We start from the raw sequence: 23,510 nt of genomic DNA, 5'->3' as shown, positions 1-23,510 counted from the left end.
GAGAGAGAGAGAGAGAGAGCAAGAGCCTCCTCCCATGGTTCCTGCTTGAGTTTCTCCCTTAACTTCTCTCAATGATGGATGTGATATGACCCAGGAGTGTCAGCTGGAGACCCTTTTCTCCTCTAAGTTGCTTTTGGTCAGAGTGTTTTATATCAGTGACAGAAATCAAGCTAGGACAGTGCCTGACCCTTGATGAAGGACATCTTAGAAGCCACCTCATCTGCTCTGAAATGCCTCTTGCCTTCCAGTTTGCATGTTCCAGGGGCTGTTGATCAGTCTGTGTGAGTGCTGTGTCTTTGTGCAGAGTTAATACTTGTCAGACTTTAACTTTCCAACTTCATTGGTCCCAAAGTGTGAAAAACAACACTTTCACTTGGAAGGACAAACATCTGGTAGAGGAATCCAAGAACCTGGCAGATTCCAGTAGCCTACAGCATGTTTCGGCTGGGTGGGAGCTCAGTCTACAGTGTCTTCACATCGCAAGCCCCGGGCCCTGGTTTTCATCCCCAGAACCCACATGAAAAAGCTAGGTACTGTGGTGTGTGCAGTTGGAACCCCAGTGCTGAGGAGGTGGAGACAGGTGGGTCCCAGGTTCTCACTGGCCCATCAGCCTAGCCTAACATGTGCAGTGAGAGACCCTGTCTCAAAACACAGGGTGAGCAACTGTCCTCTGTCTTCTGCTCTTACACACACATGCACACACACACACACACACACACACAGGTGCACACCACACACATACCATAAACACTCATGCAAACATGTACGTCCAAACCTTCACATCTACATTCTGGTCTATGCCAAGATTAGCCCCATCTTACCTAACAGAACAAAGCAGGAACACAATCTGAGTTCCAGATTTGACCACACCAGAGGAGACAGCTTCCCTCCTGAAGTGTATGTGTGTTGGAGGGTGGGGCAGTCCTTGGCCTCACATAGCAGGGGCTGGACCCAGGGTTATGGATCAGCCCCTTCACACTGCACACTCTGTGTGTGTGTGTGTGTGTGTGTGTGTGTGTGTGTGTGTGTGTAATCTCATTCTGAGTTCAGTCTGCTCAGTCTCCCTCACAATCTAACAAAGGCTACCCACCCCTTCCAATTCTCTCAGACCAGACGGGAAGGTTGGAAGGAAGACTACAGGTCTTATTTTAAGACTCAAAGGCAATTAGGGCCGAGCTGATAAGAACTTGAACTAGGTGAGAGTCCTGGTGCTGACAGGTGGCATCTGCTATTGTGTGCCTAGCTAGGGACTCTGTCAGCCAGACCAGGCCCTCCAGTTAGCTTTCTTCTGGAAGATTCAGGAGCTCCTGTGTCACCTCAACTGACAGTGTAACCAGCTGGTAAATGAAAGTCCCTAAGAGGTAGGATGCTCTCCCTTCCACATCAGATCAAATAAAAAAAAAAAAAGCCCAGCCAATGCTACAGTATGGAGCTGACCCCTCTGCTGCAGCCATGCTGACCTCCTGGTCCCTAGGCCTTTGCATAGCCTCATCCCTCTGCCTGGAAGCTCCGTGTGTCTGCATAGCCCTACACAGTTCCTTCCTTCCTCTCGGAAAATATCACCTCCTCTAAAGGTGACATTGACACCCTTGTCATCTTCAGATGGTTTTGTTGCTGTTTTGGATTTTTCTGTCTTGTTTTGTTTTTCTGAGACAGGGTTTGTCTATGTAGCCCTAACTGTCCTGGAACCTGTTCTGTAGACCAGGTTGGCTTTGAACTCACTGAGAACTGCCTGTCTTTGCCTCCCAAGTGTAGAGATCTTTTGGCTTCCATTTCTGGGATTATGTATGCTGAGATTGTCCATGGGTGTCATCCTGTATGTTTTCTTGTTGAGATACAATTAATGCTCACTTAATAAAAATATTGCAGGGCTGGCAAGCTGGCTTAGAGAATAACTGATGATTGCTGCCAAGCCAGACCCTCTCTGAACTCCATCCCGGGCCCCAGGAGAGAAGGAGAGAGCTGACTCCTGTAAGCTATCCTCTGATTGCCACAATCTCACGATGGTACAGATGCCCTCACCCCGCACTCAAAGTATTAAGATATAGTAAAACATTTTAATATAGATATTAGAGATTGGATCTTATTGTATCAGTAATAAAACATAGCCAATCAAAACCAACCAAAGCACCAGAATGTTCTCTCCCTCAAACACCCAGCAAGTTCCCTCATACCCTCATCTCAATCCCCCACAATCACTTTTTGATTTCACACACATATATTCACTTTTCCTATCCTTGGATTCTGTACAGTTGGTCACTCAGTACATGTTTCCATCTGAATTCTTTCATCATGTTTCTGAGGCTCCTGAATGTCCCTGCAAGTTTAGCACCTTAACCTGTGTGGTCCCGATGCTTGTTCTACTGGGCTCAGCTCTTTCCAAAAAAAAGGTAGGGTGTTTATTTTGGCTTTCCTTTTGTTTAATTGTAATTACAGCTATGCTGCTTATGGTTAAAGCATTTTTCTCCACTTAGGTTCCCAGTGGAGAAATTGTTACTTCAAGGCACTAACAAATAGGAGGGCAGCTGAGAGGATCTGTATAGGGCTCTCTAGAGGAAGGGTAATGACTGAGTGCATGTCACACACACACACACACACACACACACACACACACACACACACACGGCTGATTGGCCATGGCCAGTCCAATGGTGACCATCTCTACCTTTGTAAAGTTGAGAACCCAAGAGCTTTGCAGTCCATGGGGCTGTGTGTCTCAGCAGCCTTTGTCTGGTGCTGTAGAGGTGCCTGGAAGCCTCCTGAAGAATTGCTGGTCTTCAGTCTACAGTAGAAAGCTAAAGAAGCTGGGTTCTGATGGCGGGAGGGGATGGTGGCAGGAGTAGCAACCAGACAGATTCATTTAACAGCAACAAGTGAAGGCCAGGAGGCAGCACAGCCCACTCTGAGACAGGGTCCTTTGTCTCAGTTAACCCTTACTGGAAATTCCCTCACAGACCCACCCTCCCAAAGGTCAGTTCCAGATACAACCCATCTGGCAATCAAGATTTACCCTTACAGGATCTAATGCTGCCCCCTTATTTAGGAGACCAGGAGCAAAGGTCAGAGAGAAAAGAGCAGAGGTGGAGGCCTGGCTACACTGCTCCATTGGGAGCTACAACAGGTTCTTAGAAAGCCAGTCCAATTGCAGAGTGAGATCCTGGCCATCAGGATGTCTCCATAAAACTGTGCCTCTTCCACCTTGCTAGCTAATAGGAAGATCAACCTCCCTTATCATCCCACTCACCCAAGACTCTGCCCATCAACATAGGGTAAGGACGTCTGACTGCATCTTCTCCATGACTCTCATCTGCTCATATACTTCCATATGTCCCTTGTCAAACATGAGCAACATTTTAACATTGTAACACTATCTGTCATCTACAAAGTCCAAGCTGCAAAAACCACACAATTGAGTTTTAAAAAGAAAGAAAGAAAGAAAGAAAGAAAGAAAGAAAGAAAGAAAGAAAGAAAGAAAGAAAGGAAGGAAGGAAGGAAGGAAGGGAGAGAGAGAGGGGGAGGGAGGGAGGGAGGAAGGAGAAAGGAAGGAAAGAAGGAAGGCAGGCAGGCAGAGGGGGAAGAAGGATGGAAAAATAAAGAGAGAGAGAAAGAAAGAGAGAAATAAAGAGAGAAAGAGAGAGAAATCTCATAACGTCTCAGTGAGTGAAGAGCTTTATGTAGGGCCGCCCGCATCCATAGCTCTCCGGTGGCACAGGCATCCATGAGCTGTCAGGCAGGCCAAGCAGTCATCTGCCTGCAGCAGTGTCTAACATCACGTTGCTGAATCTCTCTGCCATCCCAGGCACCACTCCTGTTTTTCTCAGACAGCTGCATCTCAGAGCATTTGCATCCCTGCCACTGCTCACAGGAAAGCCTTGTGTCAAAATGAAATTATTTCAATAATGTGTGCCAGTAGTCACCTCCCATGCGGGGTTTAGTCTTTATAGAAGGTGACAGCAGCAGTTGCGTGATGAACTATAGCCACTAACATCAAACGGAGGCAGGATCTGCTGAGCCAACTCACCCTTTGAACCCTCCCCTCCCACTTTCCTGTTCATAGGACGTGAGGTGGTGAGAGAGGGCTCTGGAGGCTTGCTTGCTTATGCCTGCAAGAAGGCGTCCTTTGCCTTCCTAATGAGGACAGATTTCAAGCCGTTCTGACACCGCATGTGTCAGAGTGCCACCAGGGCAATGCTGGTGCCGGCTGAATAATGCATGAGAATCGATTTACGGCCCCAGGTGAAATTAAAACAGTCACTCTCATCTTCAGAACTTTTTGTCACCACCCTCCCCCGCCCCCTCAGATGTGTGGAAACCTCACCAAGCACAAGCTTCATTTCCCCCCGAGTGATTGAATTATATATTGACAAATTACCCTGTGGTCCCATTCGAAGGCTTGGAAATTTGTAAGTTAGCACCAGACCACTCAGTATCAGGATGTTGAACGTTGATGCCTGGTGGTGAATGGGGAACACTGGGGGTTTGCAGTGGCTTAAAACAGACTAGGCAATGCCAGCTCTGACAGTTTTTGGACAGGATGATAGGTCCTGCTGAGTATAGAAAGGAGAGTAGGTGCCAGCTTCCTGGGATCCATGGACTTGAGATGGATGCCAGGGTCACAGGAAGCTCAGAAAAAGACACAGGCTTGCCAGCAAATGTACTATGATTGTCCAAGGGTCCAATAGGGCATCTGAGAGCCTGGGCTGACACTCCCTGGTGCATCCTGGCTTCTGTTAAATGAGGCATTGGACACAGCGCCGTTTTCTCTTCTGAGAATGTGAATCTCTGGTACTAAGTATTCCAATCCCAGAGCGTTGCCGTGGATGCAGGGACAAGCTACCAGGCTGGGTAGCTTCCTTCCCTGGTGACTACTTGCCCTCACCCTCCTCCCCAGATGATCACTTAAAGGAAGAGGCTCCTCTGGGGTTCCTAAAAAACCATGACATCACATACCCTGAGATGACCAACTTGATGGGATTTAGAGTCACCTAGGAGACACACCTCTGGACATGTTTCCGAGGGATCTTCTAGAGTGAGTTAACAAAAATAACCAATTATACTGACATGCAATTAATATATTTTAAAGTTTGCTCTAATAAGAAAAAATTAAAATATAAAAGAGATATGGAGATTTATAAAAATTATAAGTGGTTGCCTCTAGGAAAGAGTTTTTTTTTTTAAATAATAATTCACCTTGTACAACAATTAGCTATTTAGGGTGTGTGTGTGTGTGTGTGTGTGTGTGTGTGTTATCTAACTTGGATAAAAATGAGAAATAAGCCTTTCCTAGTGGTCCATTCCCATAGTCTCAGCATTTGAAAGGTTGAGGCAGAAGGGTTATAAATTCCAGGCCACCCTGGGCTACACAGAGACACACTCCTCAACTCTCATCTTAAACATTTAAAGAGAATACTTCAGGATGGTTAAGTCTGGTCTCATTGCCTCAGTCAGAGTTCAACCTGGGAAAGTCAGCTGACAACAGACATCTACTGTGAAGCATCATCCAAGGTGACCTTGGTAAGTCTTTACAGTCAGAAGCACAAGGCTTGGCAGCTAAATGGTTAGACTTTACAGTTCACCCTTTGTTTCTCCCTCTTTGTTTAAATTCCATGACATAGAGAAACAAACCACCATGAACAACAACCAAAAAAGCTCCAAAATTCTACTGCTGTGTGCTAACCATACACATCGGCATGAAGACAGGCTGCTTGGGGACCCTGGGTATAAGCTTTAAACCTTGCTGGAAATGCATTTCAGTTAATGGAGTGCTTGCTGGGCAAACATGAAGTCCTGAGTTCGGTGCCCAGAACTGCATAGACCGTGCATGGTAGCACACGCCTGTAATCTCAGCACTTGGGAGGTAGAGAAAAGAGATCATCATTGTCTACATAAGGAGTCCAAGGCCAGGCTGGGCTACTTGAGTGTTATAAAAATACACCTAGATTAGGGCTAGGACTGTTTGGGAATTACTAAGGAAGACAGGTTGGAAAGACAGGAGACAGGCAGAACTCAGGGCACATCTGCCTTCTCTGAGGCAGAATGTGAAGGCCCACAGCTTGTAGCTGTTTCCTCTAACAACCCTACACACACACACACTGTGCGTTGTCAGAGGGTTCATAGGTCAAGCCCCCATAGCTACTCTCTCCTTGAGAAATTCTTAGGGAAAGAGCCTGTCTTCAGCCATCTTGATCTAAGAATTTTTCACTCCAAAGACTGAGATAATCAAAGAGCTCAGTTTAATTGTGTGTGTGTGTGTGTGTGTGTGTGTGTGTGTGTGTGTGTGTGTTGAAGCCCAGTATCCCAAAAACTATATCCCAAAAACATATGAAACATTCCTCTAATAACCTGGTTACATCTGTGGCATTATGAAAACAAAGATTCTCAGAGCCAGGAAGTAGACCAACTGGAGACTCCTGAATCATTTCCTAGGAACCAGAGCTGACCATCAACTTCCAGTTCTTATAAGAGCCCATAAGGACAACTTGCCCACACTTCCAGAAACAGAGACAAACACTCAGGGGCCCAAGCCACCAGGGTCCTTCATGCTATCCCTGGCAAGCACATTCAGTCATGGGTGCTACCACCACAGCACCTCTTACTGGCTGTCCCTGGGAACTATTGCTATATTTAGCCCACCGTTTAGAATTCCTGTCTAATCAAACACATTGTCTCCTTACGCTATCTATTTATAGAACAGGTAAAGCAATAGTCCTGTCAGCAAAGTGTCTGGGTCACACTTGGGAGAGCAAAGCCTACTTTCATAGAAACTCATTGTTCCTATGCAGATCTCAGTGGGACTCCTAGTTGGCCTCAAAATGGGAGGGTGTTTGTGGCTAAGCACAGGCTCCATGGTTCGAGTACATGTTTTGATCAACATTGTGGGCAGTCTCTCTCTCTCTCTCTCTCTCTCTCTCTCTCTCTCTCTCTCTCTCTGTCTCTCTCTCTGTCTCTCTCTGTCTCTCTCTCTCTGTCTCTCTCTCTCTGTCTCTCTCTCTCTCTCTGTGCACACATGCATGTGTAAACATGTGGAAGTCAGGGGCCAACTTCTTCAAGGGTCATTCTTCAGGACCCACCTACCTTTAAAAAAAAAGATTAGTTAGTTAATTTGTGTGTGTATATATGTGTATATGAGAGAGAGACAGAGAATCAGTCTATGTACATGTGTGTGCAGGTGCACATGTCTATACTTACAAGAAAAGACCAGAGGACCTCTGAGTCAGAGTCTCTCTCTAACCTGGGTTCATATCTTAGCTAGGCCAGAAACCAGCAAGCTGCAGTGTAGGACCTCACATCTCCAGTCCCCTCAGAGCTGGGTTTGCAAGCATTTGCTTTGGAAAGACTCCTTGTCATACGGGTGCTGAAACCCTAACTCTAGTGCTTCCTGCCAAACAGGCCTTCTTTATCACAGAATCATCTCCAGCCCATCATCTACATGGTTTTGAAGCAGAATCTCTTACTGGCCTGAAGCTCTCCAGGAAGGCTATGCTGACTGTCCAGTAAGCCCTAAAGTTGACCTGTCTCTACCTCCTCAGCCCTGAGATTACAAGTATATGTCACCTGTCACCACACCTGGTTTTCTAAATTTGGGTTCCAGGAGTTGGACTCAGATCCTCATATAAGACAAACACTCTACCGAGTCAGTTGCTATTTATTTATTTATTTATTTATTTATTTATTTATTTATTTATTTATTTATAGTATTAGTCAGATTATGTTGGACAGCATATTATGTTGGAGAAATATCTCTGATGCTGAATCAAAGGTTAAGCTGCCCATGCATTATTCAACCTGAGTTGAAGAAGCATCTCTGAGGGCATTTCCTAGAATGTTCAATAGAGTCTGATCTCACGCACTAAAGACATCGAAGGTCTACAGTTCTCCTTAGACACCTTTTCTTCAGCCAGCAGCAGCCACTCAGTAGCTCTGAGCTAAGCAAGTCCTAAGGGCTTCCATAAACAATTAACGTCATCAACAACAGCCTACTCTAGGCCTTTGTAGAGAGAAAAAGGCAGGGCTATGTCCATGCAGAAACAGCTCTCACCTCAAAAGGAGTAAGAGACAGTTTGTTCTGCAGCCAAACACAAATGGCATTGGCCCAGGAACGCAGATTCAGGTTACCCAGAAGTCCGTGCTCCCATTGATGACAATTTCATGACGTTCTGGGAACTTTTTTACAATTTACAACTAGTTTACAATTAGAGTCACCTCTCTCACATCTTTAACAGCAGTGCTGCCAGCCGCAGAGAGCTCACCGAGACCATGAGGAGCCTTTAGAAACACACACTCTGTACATGGGACCCTTGTTTCAAAAGGCCACTGAGATGCTGATAGGCCAGGAAGGCCAGGAGAACACTCCTTTAGTCCTGTTTCTTTCCAATATGACCATTCTCTCTCATTTCCTTCCATCAAATGCTTCCTGCCTCTAAAGCAGTGGTTCTCAACCTGTGGATCTCAAACCCTTTTGGGGGAGTCAAACGACCCTTTCACAGGGGTCACCTAAGACCATCAGAAAACACAGATATTTACATTATGATTCATAGCAGTAGCAAGTAGTTAGGAAGTAGCAACGAAATTATTTTATGGTCGGGGGTCACCACAACATGAGGAATTAGATTAAATGCTCGAAACATTTAGGGAGGCTGAGAAACACTGCTCTAAAGCCATACTCAAGAGAATCCACTGGCAAGGGGCAGGCTGACGGGGAGGGAAAGGCAGGGATGTTTCCAGATAAAACATTATACAGGTGACTAAGCCTGGGAAGTGAGTACGGGTGACTAAGTGGGTATGGAGAGCAGATGTCACACAGGAAAAAATGTGACAGAGGGAAAAATGAGCTTACGTTTTTTGAAATTATTTGTTTGTTTGTTTATCATATAACAAGATTCGCAGTCTGGGCCCGAGCATAGAACAGGTCACAGGCGGCAGCTCTGTACCCAATCCCAGAAATCCTAGAGAAAGAGGGACTCAGAGAAGCTTTAACTCAGGCAGCATCCCAGGTAAAAATGAATCACCCATGATGTCTGCTGTTAGAAGTTCTAATCCAGATGCTGGCCTCCGAACTTATACTACTCAGACCTTTGAAGAGCCACTGACAAGAACATCAAACAGCTAGAGACTGACATCACTAATCTGAAGAAATCCCTCGTTTCGCTGTCTGAAGAGACCTCCTAAAATCGCAAAGATCCTTATTGGACTTGATTTACTCTATTACAATAGAAAAGGCTGTGTACAGCTCTTGACTGTGTACAGCCCTTAAAGAAGAAGGTTGCCTTTACATAGACAAGACAAGGAGGGTTAAAGAGAGCATGAAATAGGTAGTGAAGGCCCTAAGAAAAATCAGAGAGAGAAAGAGATAGATGAATGCTGGTACAAGAATTGGTTTTCAGCCTCTCCAAGGTTGTCAACCCTACTTCCTCCCATCTTGGGACCATTATTTGGGTTCTTTTTGTTTTTTTCTGCTGGTCCCTGGCCCTCAAATAGGCAGACTAACTCTGTGATACAACAGATAAATAATTTGGTAGCAAAACCTACTCAGATACATTATCATAAGTTAGCTATGGAGGACCACGAGACTCAAGATGAGGTTGTTACTTTATACAGGGTGTTTCCAAAACCCATCTCCACCCAACCTAAAAGGGGGGACTTCTGCCCCTAGACCAAGCAGAGAGGGGCCACCCAGAACCCCCTCTGACAGGTTATCTGAATTCTTGCTTAGGCTGCGAGGCTAAGCACTGCAAGGGAATATAAATAAAAGATAAACATATCTATCTGGGTTCCCTGAGGGACAAGCCTGACTGCATAGGGGTTGATGTCAAAAGTATCCCCTCTCCAGGAAAAAGACATCGGGACGGGTATGGCCCTCATGCCTCACTGGACAACGACAGGGGGACTGGAGCCATTACAAGGTCCCCTTCAAATACTGGAGGTCAGGCCTCTATCCCTGCCTTCGCAAGTTTAGAATTGCCACAGCCCTTCTATACTTAGAGAAGGGAGGAGATGTCAGGGGCAGCCCTGCCTACCCACTGAAGCCCTAAAATCAGCCATAGGCCTAAAATCAGCAATAGGCCTGTCATACATGTATACTAACACCAAGTCTTGGGTCTCAGTGGAAAAACATTGAAACAGATGGCTATAAGCTATTGTAAACAGGCAGCTTTTGTGGAAATTTACAAGCCTAAGTAGTCATAGACCTTGTAAATAGGTAGCCTTGGCAGACAATACCAACTTAGATAAGGACAAGCGAGTCACAGGCAGAGTCAAAGTGACTTCTCCCCTGAACCTTCACCCAGCCGATACCCGGTTCTAAAGATATCTGTATTCCTCCTGATCACCCACACTCCATTGTCATTCCCTTCCCCACATCCTGCCTTTCTGTGTTTATAACCCCTGTGTGAATGAATTATGGTTTGAGAAAAAATAAATTATAAAAAAAAAACAAGGTTCATATGTAGAAAGCAAGATAAGGGGGGAGGAGAAAGAAAAAATATATAAATAAAATGTAAAGTGCCTGTTATAACCCAAACCTAGAGCACTTGGGGGAAGGGAAGCAGAGACACGAAGATCCCTAGGGCTTGCTCGCCACCAGCCTAGATGAAAAACAGCAAGCTCCAGGTTCAGTGAGAGACCAGATCTCAAGGGAAAAATGTGGAGAGCGAGGAAGAGATGGCTGCCCACCCGGGGAGTAGAGGAAGTGGGAAGGCCAAGCCCTGAAGGCCAGTGGGCAGCAAAGACACACAGGACCATGGAGCCAGAAACTAGAAGAAGAGGCCTGCACTCAACCTGATTCTGCCATCAGCCAACGGACAGCCTTAGACTTCAGCTTTCAGAGCCTGTGTCCTTGCAAACAGGAACAGCCCACCACCTGCCCTTCCTCATCAGCGCAGGTGCAGTGGGGCCAAAACAGGATGTGACTCTTTAAAAACAACCCATGATCAAAATGAGAAGAACCAAAGAAAAAGTAAAATCAGCCCATCTTAGCATCAAACAGCATATATATATATATATATATATATATATATATATATATATATATATGCCATGAATATATATAACTTTTATTCATTAATGAAAAACTTAATTGCATTTGGGTAAGGTCACCACCGGCAGAGATTTTTTTGAAGATGCTCATTTTTGTTTTGAAGTTTCTTTCTTTTTCTTTTTATTTATTTTTTGTTTTGTTTTATTTTTAGAGACAAGATCTCATGTAGCCCAAGCTACCCTCAAACTCACTGTGTAGCTGAGGATGACCTTGAACTTCTGATTCTCCTGTCTCTGCCTCCCAAGAGCTGGGACTACAGACATGTCCCACCATCTCTAGTTTTAACAGTGCTGGGAATAGAACCCAGGCAAGGCAAGGTAAGCACCCTACCAACTGAACCACCTCCCCAACACTAGAAGCTATTATTGAGTGTAAATAAATAAATATCGTCCTGTTAGCATCATTAAGTGTTGGCTCCGTGTCATAGTACAGCCCACGGCCCAGCTTCTAGAACTAGAGCAATGCAGAATTGCAGAGAACTCTCTTCCCAAGTCTGCCTTATTAACCAGAGGTGTGGTGCAGTGGTGGGGAGCAGTCTTGCCCTTGACTTCTACAGATACCAAAGGCAACCTCCATAGGCCTGCTTCAGGACTCACCCCAGAAACCAGCCTGGCTCAGTTCCTCTTCCAGCCAAACCCCAAGGGGCTGGTGACACCCTGGAGGATCAGAGCCAGCTGACTTCACAGTTGGGTAACTCCTGGCTACCCAGATTTCTTGTTGAAACCTGAGGCACTGCAGGCTGGGGTGATGGCTCAGTAGGTATGAGGACCTGAGATCAGATATCAGAATCTACATAAAAAGCCTGTTATAACCCGAACCCAGAGCACTTGGGGGAGGGGAAGCAGAGACAAGAGGATCCCTAGGGCTTGCTCACCACCAGCCTAGATGAAAAGCAGCAAGCTCCAGGTTCAGTGAGAGACCGGACCTCAAGGGAATAATGTGGAGAGCGGTAGAGAATGCACAATGTCCTCTGCTAGTCTCACAGGCATATATACCATTGTACATGTACACAGACACACACAAACACACATACTCACCCACACACACACTCATACACTGACCCATCCTTGCACTAAGCCTCACTCTGAGAATTTCACACTCAAAAGGAAGGAACTGGTTTTGACTTTTATTTTGTTTAAGACAGTATCATGTATCTCAGTATCCCAGTCTGGGCTTAAACTCACTATTTAGCAAAGCATGATCCCTCACTTCCTGGTCCTCCTACCTCTACCTCTCTAGCACTGGGGTTCTGTAACAGGTATGCATACACAGTTTGTATGGTTCTGGGGCCCAGACCCAGGTTTTCATACATTACCCAGCGTTACCCATGGAGCCACACTGAGCTCCTGAACCCTGCATCTGTCAAGGAGGGACTCTGCTGTGAGAATTCAGCTTGGATTCTAGGGGAGGGGTTAAGATGTGATTGGGAGAGACATCCATTACCTTGAGGCCCCAGAGAGTACTGTCCCTTGTTCAGTCCAGGCCCTATAAGAAGTGGCAAAGTCCCTAAGTACAGCTGAGACGTCATGCATGTGGTGGTTTGACTACACTTGGCCCATGGGAAGTGCACCTAGTAGGAGGTGTGACCTCCTTGTTGGAGGAAGTCTATCACTGTGTAGGCTGGGTGTGAGGGCTCCTAGTTCTCAAGCTCCTCCCAATGCAGGAGAGTCAATCTCTTCCCGACTGCCTCCAGAACAGGATGTAGAACTGTCTCCAGGACCCTGTCTGCCTGGACTCTGCCATGGTTCCTGCAATGATGATAATGACCTGAACCTCTGAGCCTGTAAGCCAGCCCCAGTTAAATGTTGTCCTTTATAAGAGTTTCCTTGGTCATGATGTCTGTTCACAGTAATGAAACTATTGCTGTGAACAATGTGTAAGACAGTGTGTCCATGTGAAATTATCCACTCAGACTTTCAATTTCTTTTTCATTAGTTTCTCTCTTTCTCTCTCTCTCTCTCTCTCTTTCTCTCTCAGCTGATAGCTGAAGAACTGGCATTAAAGAGTTAGTCTAGAAGAAAGGGAGGATGCCTGATTCAGTAAAGGTCTCTCTCTCTTTCTCTCTCTCTCTCTCTCTCTCTCTCTCTCTGTGTGTGTGTGCGTGTGTGTGTGTGCGCGCGCGCACGTGTGCATGTGCTTGTGCGTGTGGGTGTGTGTTATGCATATGTGTATGTGTGCAGGTACTCCTCCCACACAGGTGTATGAACCAAAGGCTGACATCAGTGATAGAGGTGTCTTCCTCTCGCCAGTTCAGCTACCCAGAGAGCCCCAAGGATGTTCCTGCCTTCTGTCCTCAATGCTGAAATTACAGGCACACCTTACTGCTGTGTCTGGCTTTTCAGTGTTCCTGAGGACTGAACTCAGATCCTTGTGCTTACCCAGCAAGCGCTCTGCCCATTGAGCTGTCTGCCCAGCCCTGTGAGTTTTATGTTCAGCAGAGGTTTCTACTCTTTTCTCTGGCACAGCAGCTCTGAAGGCGTCTAGAGCCTTTAGTCAGGCACATGTTCTCCCAGTAATGCAAACCTGGCCAACTTCTCCTCTTTTGTGTCCAGACCTGATTTCTCTGGGCATTTGATTTGACAGATCTAATCTATGGGAACCATTCTGTAGCAACACTCATCCTGAGTCACAGCAGGATGTGTGTGACTGGCTAGCTGGTTTCTAGAAACTTCCCTGGTACAGAGCAAAGGAAGCAGCACACTTGACTGAAAACTCCATGGCTTACACCCAGAGGACTCTACACCCTACCACAGGGACCCCTACATCCCTGTCCATTGCTGCTCTTTTCACAGTAGCCAGGAAATGGAACCAGCCTAGATGCACATCACCAGATGGATGGCTAGTGAGAACGTGGTCCATGCACACGACGGAATTTTATTTCACCATTAAAACGATGAAATTTGCAGAAAGATGGATGGAACTGAAAAACAATAAGTACAGTAACTTAAGCTCATTATGACAACACTTCCTGTTCTCTCTCATACACAGATCCTGGCTTCTACTTTTTATATGTGTATATTTATGTGGAATTGTATGTGTGTGGCTGCCGGAAAATTAGAAGATCATGAGAGGCCAGGCAAAGAGGCTTTGAGGGAGAGGCATGTGAGAGTACGACAGGAAAGTGCAAGGGGTGAAAGGTACAAATGGGTCACAGTACATGAAGACAGGGAGGGGAGTCGGGACTGGGAGAGCAACCAACACTGAGAATGTATCTCATGAGGAACTCTGTTACTATGTATCCTAATTTAAGAAAAGAAAGAAACTGGGATGGAGGATGACTCCATAAAGTACTTTAGTTGAAAGTAGGAAGACCTGAGTTGAATCCCCAGAACTAGCATGAAAAGGGAGACTGACGGCACACACTTGTAGTATGAGTGCTGGAGAAACAGAGACAGGTCGATCGCTGGGGCTCAGTGGTCAGCCATCCCAGCCAAATTGCTGAGCTCTAAGACAATGAGAGACCTCATCTCAAAGGGCAGGGACAGCATTCCTGAGGATAAGACCTGAGGCTGTCCTCTGATCTCCACACACTTGCACGCTCACATGCAAGAGCCCCTCCCCCCACCCACAGACATTAAAAATTAATAATTTTCTCTGCTCTGGTAGCATTAACTGGCCCTATATGTTGGCGAACAGCAGCCTTTACCTTACAGCTCAAATGTTCCTCGTTAACTTTTTATGATGCTAAAAGCTTCAAAATGAAACCAGCCGTATGCAGAATGTCCACAACATGGTATAAAATTACAATCTCAGCCCAGAACTGATAAAAAAGACTGCAGTAGCCTTGGGTTCTCCAAGACAGCGTCCATCTAGGGTATAACTGTGTGGCTCTCCACCATTTAAACCTGACATGGGCGGATCGTTAGACATTGATATGATGACGCAGGATTGAAATTCTGGATCTCTTTGGGATAATGAGTGACTGCCCGCAGCTAAAAGTGCTTCTGCTACCAAAAGGAAAACAAGGGGTATTTCTACAGAGGCATGTGAGCAAAGTCACCTATCCCATGCCATTACACCTGCTGGGAAGAAATCGTTAATATCTTCATAAATGAATGTGTCAGCTTGCACAGTGCTAAAAACTGCTACCTAGTAATATTTCTTCAACTTCAGGTGCATTCATATCCTCTGAAAAATGTAGGGTGTTGCCTGCTTGACATGTAACATACATAATCACACTTGGTGCCTTCTGTGTTAGTAGATCGGGGTATATGACATACAGTTTGATGGGGAAGAGAATAGATGGATGTAAGACCCACACCAGCTGGGCAGATCATATACATATTCGTGTATATGTGCACACACACACATATACACACACCAAAAATTACTCCCAAGATGACACAGAATCTATAAGAAATATAGCATAGACAGTTGTATAAATATTTCTTCCAAATTGAATCATTCCCTCCTGAAACAAGGCTCTTTAAGACCCAGGAAGTAAAAGAAACTTACAAGCTATAGGAAGTCAACAAAATTTACAAGTCTCAGGATACTCCTGAAATTTACCAGACTCACAAGGTCTTATCCCCAAAGCTATATGAACATTACATATTCATGTATAGTCTCCCTAATTATCCTGACTTGTGTAAAATGGTGTGCTGTGGTCAAACTTAAATCCAAATGCATCCTACAAGTCAAAGTGTCCCATTTACATTGTCATGAACCCAAATGTGAAAAATTATAATGTCAGCATCTTCATAACCTAGTAACCAAACTGGTTGCCCATGAAGGCTGTTCAACAGAAAGCTATAAAAACATCCAGAGAGTATAGAGGAAGAAAGAGTTAAAAGTAATGACCAAAGGACAAGACAGTGAGAAACATCTCTGCCAGAAAGTATGTCTTCTAGTTTATATATCTGGACACTGGTTATACTAGAAATCCTAATGAAAATAGATTTATACACTGCATTGAGGTGTAGAAGAAAGAGAAATACCTTATTACAGCAATTATTAGATGGATTTAGATAATAGACAGGATCACAGCTGCACAAATATAATTTCTTTTTATGAAAATAAAGACATTGCTTTAACACTAGTCAAAAAGTGTAAGGGCAGGACACAAAAAACAATACCGGCTCAACTGTGTGAAGTTTCATCTGATCCTGAACTTTACTCTGCTGAGTCGTCTGTATTCCTGGAGGGTATTCTTACGACCCCTAAAAAGGTTGCATGATCTGTCTCCCTCAGCTCAACAGCCTCCCTTTACCCACTTACTGAAGCAGACCTGTGTGAGAATCAAGGTAGGTGGGAACTTAGGGAAGAATGTTAGGAGAGAAGGACCTTACCACTTCAGGGAGCAGCCTTGTTGAAAGGTCGTGGATGGCTTTGACCACTATGCATATAGATGACAGAAGAAAGATCACCCCCAAGATGACACAGGCTCTGTAATAGAAAGAGAATAGACAGTTGTATAGTTATTTCCTCTAAATTAAAACATATCCCTCTGGAGATAAGTTCATTAATCCTCAGGAAAAAGGAAACTTACAAGTCTTAGGAAGTGTACAAAATGTATAGGTCTGAGGAAACTCCTGAAACTTACAAGACTCCCAAGGCCCCTTCTTGAATGTTATGTAACAGTAACAATTGCTTAGAAGAGTTGATTTTCTTCAGTGAAGCTTCCTAAAAGTTGTACAGGGAGCTTCTGGGTTGCAGCTTTTGTGACTTGTCACCCAAGCTGGGGTGGGCTTTTCAGTGATATAGCTGCCTTTAGTCACTTGTGCTCCTGTAAGCAACTCCAATGAAACTATGTTCACTAATCTGCATGGATGGAATCCTTCCTCTGCTATGTTGTCAGTTCCTTGTCTGAGATGGATCCCAGGGGTTTTCTGAAAAGTTAATGCAGCCAAACCAGTGAGTTCCAGGTTCAAAGACTGTAATCTCAAAAAGTAAGCCAGTGAATGACAGAAGGTGGCTGAGATTGATTGACCTCTGACCTACACACACACACACACACACACACACACACACACACGGGGGAGGGGAGGGAGAGGTTGAGAGAAAGAAAGAGGGGGGAGAGAGAGAGAGAGAGAGAGAGAGAAAGAGAGGGGAGAAGGAGGGGGAGGTCTCTTAGAAAATAATCTACGTCTTTTATTGCCAGTGTCTACAGTAGCATGTAGCAGGGCCCTACATGCATCTGTTGAGTGGATATGACCATCAAATAGTTAGCTAACCAAACTAATTACTAACAATTACTAGTTTACCTACCTGAGGAGGTTTCACCATGGAGTCTAAGGCATCATTTTTTGCTTTCTAATGGGTATGAGGAAAGAAAGGAAACTCCTAACCTTAAGCCCTGTGCCTTCAGACTGGCCACATTGTAAAGTAGTTCTAAAGTGTAATGAAAAAAATCAAAGGTCTGCCATCCAGATTGTTAAATTTGAACCTTGCAAACTGTAGCCTACCTGGTGTATACGCTACCAATGTACATAAGTATATGTTCAAATTTTCCTTAAATCTCATTTTTCTCTTCTGTTCAGTGTGCTACAGACTTGAAAACCATAGCCCCTGCTTCCCTTAACAGTGTAAGGGCCTGTGTGTCAGAGCCCTGATGCTTCTGCAGCCCAGAACGGCTATGAATAGCTTGGGCTGCACTGCTATTTTTTAACATTGTATTAATAATATATTGTGTTTGCACTGCAGCTTTCTCCTCAGGCACTCCACGTTCTGCACAGCAGCTCCTAAATCCCCCAGAGGGCTCCTCACACCCAGGTGTTTGCTTTTCTGCAGTTTATGAATGGGGAGGGATTCGTGTGTTTGTTTCAGTTACACAAGGAGACTGAACCAGAGGGCCCAGGGTTAGGAGGCCTGGCTCGAGGTCATGCAAGACATTGAGTTCTGCCTAGAAATAGAGCCCGGGGTGGGGGAGGTAGACGCTTCAATGGGTAAAACTTCTGCTGCACAAACATGAGGTTCTGAGTTTGAATCCCTAGCAACCATATTAAAAAAAAAAAAAGACAGCTAGCTCCCTGGAGTACATTAGTCAACCAACTAGCTGAATCAGTGGGCTTGAGTCAGTGGGAGATCATATCTCAAAAATCAAGTGTATAAAGGGACTGAGGAGCTTGCTTCACAGTTAGGAATACTTTCTTCTCGTCCAGAGTACCTGAGCTTGGCTCTAGGAACCCACACTGAGCTGTTCAGAACCAACTATAGCTCCCAGCATAAGGAATCCAATACTCTCTCCTGACCTTTGAGAGCTCCTGCACACATGTGGCATGTATTCATAGACACACAGACACACAGACACACATACACACATTTAGATAAAAATTTAAACAATAAACAAAAACAAAACCAAATATAATTAGGTTGAGGAAGATGTCTGATGTCAACATCTGGCTTCCACATGCATAATCACATGCACGTATACATAAATACGTGGATATGTAGAAATCACACACACACACACATACACACACACACACACTAAGAAGTAGTAGCTGATTCAACTAATGACCTCCCAGTGGCCAGCCCATTCAACAAAGACTCTGGGTACCATGACACGTGCCCACCACATCACAAGTCCACCACCACTCTAGACTCTCCAGAACAACACTCTCCACCATGACTTTCAAAAACACCTCAAAGATTTGGGTCAGAAGCAAACCAAGCAAATATGAGTTCTTCTCCATCAGTACTAAGGGAACTGCTTCTAGGTCTGATAGGCAGAGGGAAATTGGCTCCCTCCACACACCAGCCTTTTCCTGCATAGGCAGGCTAAGCGGGGTGAAAGGTACTAAGAAGCCAGGTCTCTAGAAAGAATATACACTCTTCTTCCCTCCTGCCTAAACCCTGAACAGCTTCCTGGGTGAGAGACAACAAATGATCTACCACCCCTTCAATAAAGCCACTGTTCTGCATGTAATCTCCAACCAGTGGCTCAAAAGCAAACTGAGATTTCCGTGGGACCAGTGTGTGTAGCCCATACCTTGCCAGAATCCACACCATGTGAGAATCTGCTAGAAGGAAATTCTGAGTGCATCTATCCCAGGGCTGCTCTTGGTCTCTGCCAATAATATACCCAGCAGTACACAAAGATAGTGGTTAGCAGCCTGCTGGGAACACACAGGAAAGAGTGGCCCGGCTCTCCCTCTGCTTCAGCAGGCCTCTGTGATTGAATGTGCTGATCCACCTATTAAGCACTGGACCATGGTTGAGAAGTATTCACTTACTGCAGTTCCACCATAGGCCAAGAAACCCGATAAGCACTAGACTGTGTAAGTCACAGTCCCTTCTTCAAGAAGAGGGGAGAGGAAGATTTAGATCTCACAGGACACTTCTGAGAGGAGAGCAAGCCGACTCTGAACAAATCAAAAGGAGATCAATTATGGGGTGCATGGGGCTAGGGAGATGGATCAGTGAGTAGTGTTTTCCACCATGCTACGGATCTCCAATACCTCCATAAAAGTTAGGTGGGGCAAAGTCTGTAAGGTAAACATGGTGGGACGTTTGACCCTGACTGCTAACCTCCACACAAACACACACGAGTGCACATGTGTATTCACATTATCCTGGAGAAGGCAGCTCAGGGGCACATCAGAATTCGTTCACTCATCTCGTTAACACTGTGTGTCCCAACTTGGTGTCAGGAACCGTTCTCAGGAACAGGAGGTACAGATATTTGAGGGAAGAAACCTATAGGCAGAAGGATGACAGGACTTTGAGGTGAAGTCTTCCTGACGTGATGGGGATACAGCAAGTCTATAAGAGGAAGGAGAGGGGAGTAAAGGGAATAAAAGCATAAAAGGAGAGACAAGGAGGGAGTTGGACTCTATCTTGGAGCCGTTACAGCTCTACAGGATGGGAAGCCACTGGGGTGGGGCCTAGAAATGGCAGTCTGTGGCACATGCTTAGCAGGAGCATGCTCTCTTTGGCAAAGCAGAAACAGAGAGAACAGTTAGGAGGCTGATGCAGTTCCAGGGCCAGGAGAGAGTGGGACCAAGCAAGTCAGAATGATGAGGGGTAAGTCTGGAGACATTCTGACTTGAGAAGTCTGAAGGTATGGTGAACAGGTTCTGATAAGCATGCTTCAAAACTACCAGGAGTCAAGAATGATGCAGGGTTTCAGACACTGGAAAATGGACTGGTGGAGCTGTTCTTCCCTGAGACGGAGACCTCAGGAAGAGCGGATGGAGAGGGAAGAGGATCAACAGCTCAGATTTTGACACACCAAGTTAGAGAGTTCTCTCAGACATCCAAGGAGACATATTTGATTGTATTTTTATTTTGAGACAGGTTCTCACATAGCCCAAGCTGGCTCTGAACTCCCGATGTACTAAGGATGACCCTTGAACTTCTGATCCTCCTGCAGCCTCCATCTCTCAAGTGCTGGGAAGAGTAGTGTGCCCCATTGTTCCCAGTCTGTATGATTCCGTGAGGGAGCAGGGTGGGGGGAACCTAGGGCTTGTACATGCTACGAGAGCACTCCACTGGCTGAGCCATGTCTGAGAAAGCTCTTGTAGGTAGGAGCTTAGATTCAGATACACATCCAGCTGGGAAACCTGGGGAGTCGACAGCACCCAGACTGAGCTTAAGACTTGGACATTGATGTGATTATTTTTCTATTTCTCAAGAAATGAGAACCCTCCCCTTAGAGAGAAGGGTCCATGCTGGGTCCTGGCTGAGAAGCTGGGCAGAGAAGTGTGTGAGGGTCTCCACTGAGGAGCCGCCAGTGCCGAGCTGAGCTGTACAAACTGTTGTCTGAAGCCTCACGGAACCTATCAGCTCTGAACATGACAAAGTGGGACAATTAGATCTGCATTTTCAAAACTCACTAAGGCACTGACTGATGGCCCCGAGCAAGCTGGGCCTAACCTGCCCCATCCATCGCTCCACAGTGGAGATGGGGCCACATTGCCTCCTGTGCTGTGTTAGTCTTCACAGAGGAAGACTAACAGTATGCCACACCCGAACCAAGGTGCCCGGCTCACCTGAGCTGATCACTCAACTTTTATAGATTTTATTATATTTTTTTGAGACAGGGTCTCGTGTAAAGCTGGCCTCAAATTTAATTTGTTGCTAAGGACGATCTTGAATTTCTGATCTTCCTGCTTCCACCTCTCAAGTGTTGGGAAGACAAATGTGCATCCCATAGTCCTGATGTCTGTGATGCTGGGGCGGGAACTCAGGGCTGTGTGCAAGCTAAGTAAGCTCTCCATCAAGTGAGCCATACCTCAGTCCCTCTTTCCACAGACTTTAAGCCAAAATGAAAGCCAGTGAAGACTGACTGAGGTGATTCATTGCAGAATAGGGATGGCTGGAGGGCTGAGCTGGGTGGAGACTGTCAACCAGATTGATTAACCAATGTCCCCAGGGTAAATCAGACTTCCCACACACACTGGCTGACTTCCCCAGACTAAGGGCTCACTTAGATTCAGTCAGAGGCTGCAGGACCTTGGGAACAATCCAGCACACTTCCACAGAGAATTCTGCTGCTTGAGGGTGAATCACGGACATCAATGAGAGGAGAAAGGGCAGGGCCATGAGCTGCTGCCTCGGCCAGTGAGAGAGACAGACAGTGTTATAGCTGAGCATGTGGGAGGAGGGAAAACTACCACGTGATCAGACACTAACACCTGCCACAGGAAGGCAGGGTGCCATGGAGTTCGCTGACTATTAGCTAGCTGAGCCAAACCTTAGCTCCTGGAGGCGGTCCACACAATTCATGCTCAGAACTGGTCTATGATGGAGAAAAGGGACCAGACTGACAATGGAAGCAAGTAAGGGTCAGATTCCCAGCATGCCTGTGGGCAACTGTAGCATCATTCACATTCACTTACTCTCAGCTACACTATACATCTCATTTTCAAGGCAAGGTTATTTGCAACACCTCTTCCTGGAGGAGGAAGGGCACGAGTAACCAGATGTCCTTGTGACTTGTTTGTGTTCTCCGAAGTCTCAGAGTGGCAATGACACTGATTCAAGCTGAAGCCGGGAGTGCGCAGCTGGCTTGACCTCACTGTCTAGTGCTCCTCAGAAATAATTCCGTCTGCTTTGCGAGCATGGGGACCTAAGTCGGACTCCTAGAACCCATGGTTTAAGGCAATGCTGCCATGGTGGTACTTGTTTGTAGTCCCAGCGCTGGGGAAGCAGAGACTGGTAGATCCCTGGGCTCACTGACCAGCCAGTCTAGCTGAACCTATGAGCTCCAGGTTCAATGTGGCACTGTCTAAAGAAGTTGGCTCAGTTAAGTACTTGTCACACAAATATGAGGAGCTGAGTTTGGATCACCAGAAGTCTCGTAAAAGCCTCATAGTTGTGGTGACTTTCTGTAATTCAGCCTCAGAAGGCAGACATGGGATCCCCAGAGCAGCCTTGCTAGGGAGCCCAGGTATATCAGTAAGCCTTGGGTTCGAATGAGAGACCTTGCCTTGATGAATAAATGGAGAGAGTTCTGATAACAACCTGGGGTCTCCAAGTGCACATGCACATGTATATCCTCTATACCTGTGTCCCCACACATCCATGCATACACATGCACACCACATCACACAAACAAATGGAAAATAATAAAATTAAGGCAGCTGATGGAAGAAGACACCACACACACACACACACACACTCACATAGATACATGCCCCTCCCACCTACCCCAAACATACATGTCCATCTCAACACTGAGTATACATGCTTCCTAGTGTGCCTTGGTGTGTGAATCAATGGCTTTGCTACAAACACACACACATGCACACAGATACATACACACATACACACACACACACCCCTCTGGTATCATGGTGGTAACCCATTCTCCAGTGTTTGGAAGCTACTTGATTATAGCAGTTAAAGTAATTAGCTTTTTAGCTTAAATTGTTCATTCCCTTTGAGTCACCTCTGAGATTCAAAAGAATGATCCCGGGAACATTCCTTAGATCTAAACACGAGGCCTTCCAATGTGCCACGAAATGGGGGTTTAAGTGACTGAGTTACAAATCAGTACAATTGGCAGCTGGGTGATTCAATCTGTATTTGTTCTGAAGCTGACAGACCAGACCAGGATGGAGTACTGGGCCAGAGAGAGGGGAAGAGAGGGCGAGGAGTGTGAAGAATTCAGACCCAGGGCATGCAGAGCACAGAGATGACTTCCGGGTCACCCTCCTGTGGGACTAATGACTAGCACATAGCATAGATGGGCTGTGACTGAATTGATCGTGAAACATTGTGAATATGTATCTGGTTATCATCATGTACTCCAGAAGATAGATATTGTCTCAATAAAAAAGATACCATAAATAAAAGATTTATGTCACTAGTGAACAAAGAGTCTATATGATAAAATATTAAATGGGGGGAAAATGGAAACTTGGGGAGAACTTGGGAGGCTGAAGCAGGAAAATCTCAAGTTCCAGGCCAGAGTGAGCAGTGTAGTAAAGCTTGGTCTCAAAAGACCAAACAAAATGGTGGGCCATAAAATTGGACATATCGATAGATAGATAGATAGATAGATAGATAGATAGATAGATAGATAGATAGA

General features: G+C 45.6%; 1 protein-coding gene across 1 annotated transcript in view; it reads right to left on the bottom strand.

Moving 5' to 3' along the window:
* The window catches only part of Tmem163 (transmembrane protein 163), a 175,910-nt gene that overhangs the window by 11,536 nt on the left and 140,864 nt on the right, over positions 1–23,510 (bottom strand). The window contains exon 5 of the mRNA XM_028771504.1: positions 16,324–16,420. Within this exon, the coding sequence (XP_028627337.1) occupies positions 16,324–16,420 (97 nt within the window). The remainder of the gene's footprint in view (positions 1–16,323; positions 16,421–23,510) is intronic.

Source organism: Grammomys surdaster, unplaced genomic scaffold (genome assembly GCF_004785775.1).
Source record: "Grammomys surdaster isolate TR1022 unplaced genomic scaffold, NIH_TR_1.0 208, whole genome shotgun sequence".
NCBI lineage: Eukaryota > Metazoa > Chordata > Mammalia > Rodentia > Muridae > Grammomys > Grammomys surdaster.
The sequence above is the reverse complement of the archived record's forward strand: the minus strand, read 5'-3'. Positions and strand labels throughout refer to the sequence as shown.